Below are 3,081 nucleotides of genomic sequence, written 5' to 3' on the forward strand. Positions count from 1 at the left end.
AGCCCAATTAAACTTCTAATCCAATTAATCAACCTATGTCCAGCAGCCCAATTAAACTTCTAATCCAATTAATCAAATAAAATAATTGATGTCAGCCCATTATCTGAATTAATTGTGCCAAAAAAAAACTTTGCCAAAAAAACTGCCGCTGAAAATAGCTTTCTCTTTTTTTTCACTCATTAATTAGGATTAACATAATATTTAATCCCAATTAATTTTCTTTGCCCTAAATGCATGCACCGTTTGTTTTTTTTTCTTCCGCCGAACTTTCTTGTTCGTTCCCAATTTCACCGGCGCTGGCCTCGCTAGCCGCCGACGCCAGCCGGCTCTACGCCAATTTTGCCGGAACATGGAGAACATGTCGCTGGCCGAGATAGAGACGTCGTGTGCGTCGCCGACCATGAACAGAGGAGGGCCGATGGTTTCGTCGGCACAGGGAAAAAAAATCGTTGTTGTAGCGTTTTTCCCAATAGAAACAAGACGGAACAGGTAAAATTCTAACAGAGCTTTGATACCATTGTTAGTTTTTACCTTTGTAGCGTGCCTCGCTGCTGGTTTGCTTGCGTCGAAGGAGGATCACGAATGGAAAACTCCTTTGCCTTTTCCACAAACCAAATTCCCTCTTCCGATGCTCTTCCGATGCCTCTTACTTTCTCTCTGTGACTTGGACGCCATAAGCCCTGCTTCCCTCTCCTTTATATAGTATAGGGTAGGAGACGAAGGGGATGAGGTTGCGTGATGAGCCCACCCCTTCGTCTTCCTTCCGTTCAGAGTTTCAGAAGATGAAGGAGCTCGCCGCTTCATCTCTGAGCGTTGAGCGTTCAACATTGATTGCTCTGGAAATAGATTGCTTTGCAAAACACTTTCTTGGATACTTGCCAAATAAGCATGCTTCACATAATTGATCGGGGTGATCAAACTTTGGAATCCCTTTCACCATCTTATGATCTCCCAAAGCTTTGAGTCCTCCAAAATTTAAATGACCAAATCTCATATGTCAAATCCATGATGGATTTTGTATACAAGTCTTCAAGCATATAGGTCCACAATTCTTCAAGTCCAATAAGAACATCCTGTTCTTAGTCATAGACACTTTAGCAATACGGTTAGAATCTTGATCTCGTAACTAAAGCATACAATCTTCCATATGAATCTTGTAATTTCTTTCCAAAAGTTGACCAATACTTAAGATATTGCTAGTCAATTTTGGAACATAATAAACATCACAAAGAATTTTATGACCACCATTTGTTGTTTCAAGGAGAATCATACCTTTGCCTTCAATTTTGATTTTTGTATTATCCCCAAAGCTTACAAAACCCTTTTTTATTTATATCAAGCTCCATAAATTTGCTTTTATCACCTGTCATATGATTGCTGGCTCCATTATCAAGATACCATGTGTTTATTTTCCCAGTAGAGTCCTCCTTGAGTGTAAGAAATAAGGATTACTCAACATCATCTTCTTTGTTCTCTATTAGATTTGCCTCTTCATCTTTCATGTTTGAATGACACTTCCAAGCATAATGCCCAAATTTATGACAAGAATAACATTCAATCTGAGATTTATTTTTTCTATCATCATACCTCATATAATTACCTCTTCCTCTTGTTCTTCCAGGACCTCTTGCAAATGTTTGATTTCTTTTATCAAACTGAAAAGGTTGTTCATCTCTTCCTTGACCACGACCATATATTGAACCTCGGCTTCTGCCTCGTCCTTGGCCTCTACCTCGTCCTTGGCCTCGACCTCTATTAGAAACCCCTTCTTTGATCTTCAAATTAGTCTTTGCTTGTAACACATGTTCTGATTGTTCTTGCTTTCCACGGTTCATCCATTCTTCATGAGCCCGTAATGCATTTAATTCATCAACGGTCATAGCTGGATTCTTCAATTGCAACAACAACATGTTGTACCCTTTCATCACCCGAACATCAGACACGCTTTCTATCTTGATTGACAATAGCAAATACTATTGTAAAATAGTCGGAGATATGTTCACTCTCTTTCCAAAAACCCTTAGATGGTCGCACCTTCTTCACCTTGTACACTCCCATAATAGAGTTGCAAAGAGCTTTCTTTGATGTTGTCTCATTGGCTATCGAACATGTCATCATCCAAACCTTGATGGATGATAGTGAGAGCATGTTGATCTTTCTTTCTTTCTTTCTCTACCGCATCCTTTTGGTTTTGAGGTAGAGTTGCCACATTTAAAGGCTCTTCAAAACCATGCTCAACAATATCCCATACTCCTTAAGATCCAAGTATAGCCTTCATTCTAAGCAACCAATTCTCATAATTGAGCTTGGTAAGTTGGGGGTATTGGAAAGAAAAGGATTTTGATGCCATAAGCTCTGATACCACTTTGTTGGAAGATGGTGGACTCTCAAAATCTTACTAGGAAGAGAAGAGGAATAAACTTGTATTACAAAAGACTTCTCTTACAAAAAAAATGACTTGTAATAAACCTTACATGACATAAGTATTTATACTACTCAATAGACATTTCTAGACCACTTATCACAAATTAGATACATAAATTTATTCTACATGAATTACAAGATTCATGTTTCACTTGGTTCATGTATTTCAAGCATTTATTATGGATGTATTCAAGTTTAATTCAACTTTCTAACACTCCCCCTTAAACTTGAATCTTCCTTACTCCAAGCATGAACCTTAATCTTTGAAAATCATCAAATTTGAGTGGCTTTGTAAGAATATCAGCAACTTTATCCATAGTGATCACATACTGAAGTTTAACTTCTTTCTTTGCAATGTATTCTCAAATAAAATAATATTTTATGTCAATATGCGTGTTACGTTCATGAAATACTAAATTCTTTGCCAAACTTTGAGCTGACTTATTATCAATCATGATCTTCGTAGCATCTCCTTGTTCGACGTGAAGTTCCTTTAATAATCTTCTCAACCATATAGCATGACATGTACAAGAAGTAGCTGCAACATACTCAGCTTCACAACTGGATAATGTCACAATAGCTTATTTTTTTTCAACTCCATGAAATTGGATTATTTCCCATAAAGAATATAAAATCGGTTGTATTTTTTCTATCATC

General features: G+C 37.3%; 1 protein-coding gene across 1 annotated transcript in view; it reads left to right on the plus strand.

The window, feature by feature from the left end:
• The window catches only part of LOC141848282 (uncharacterized), a 6,968-nt gene extending 5,209 nt beyond the window's left edge, over positions 1-1,759 (plus strand). Inside the window, exon 3 of the mRNA XM_074736331.1 lies at positions 1,622-1,759. Coding sequence (XP_074592432.1) covers positions 1,622-1,759 — 138 coding nt within the window. The remainder of the gene's footprint in view (positions 1-1,621) is intronic.
• The last annotated feature ends 1,322 nt before the right edge of the window (positions 1,760-3,081 follow it).

This window comes from Curcuma longa, chromosome 17, assembly GCF_044706935.1.
Source record: "Curcuma longa cultivar G26 ecotype Majalengka, Jawa Barat chromosome 17, ITB_CL_G26_1.1, whole genome shotgun sequence".
Taxonomy (NCBI): Eukaryota; Viridiplantae; Streptophyta; class Magnoliopsida; order Zingiberales; family Zingiberaceae; genus Curcuma; species Curcuma longa.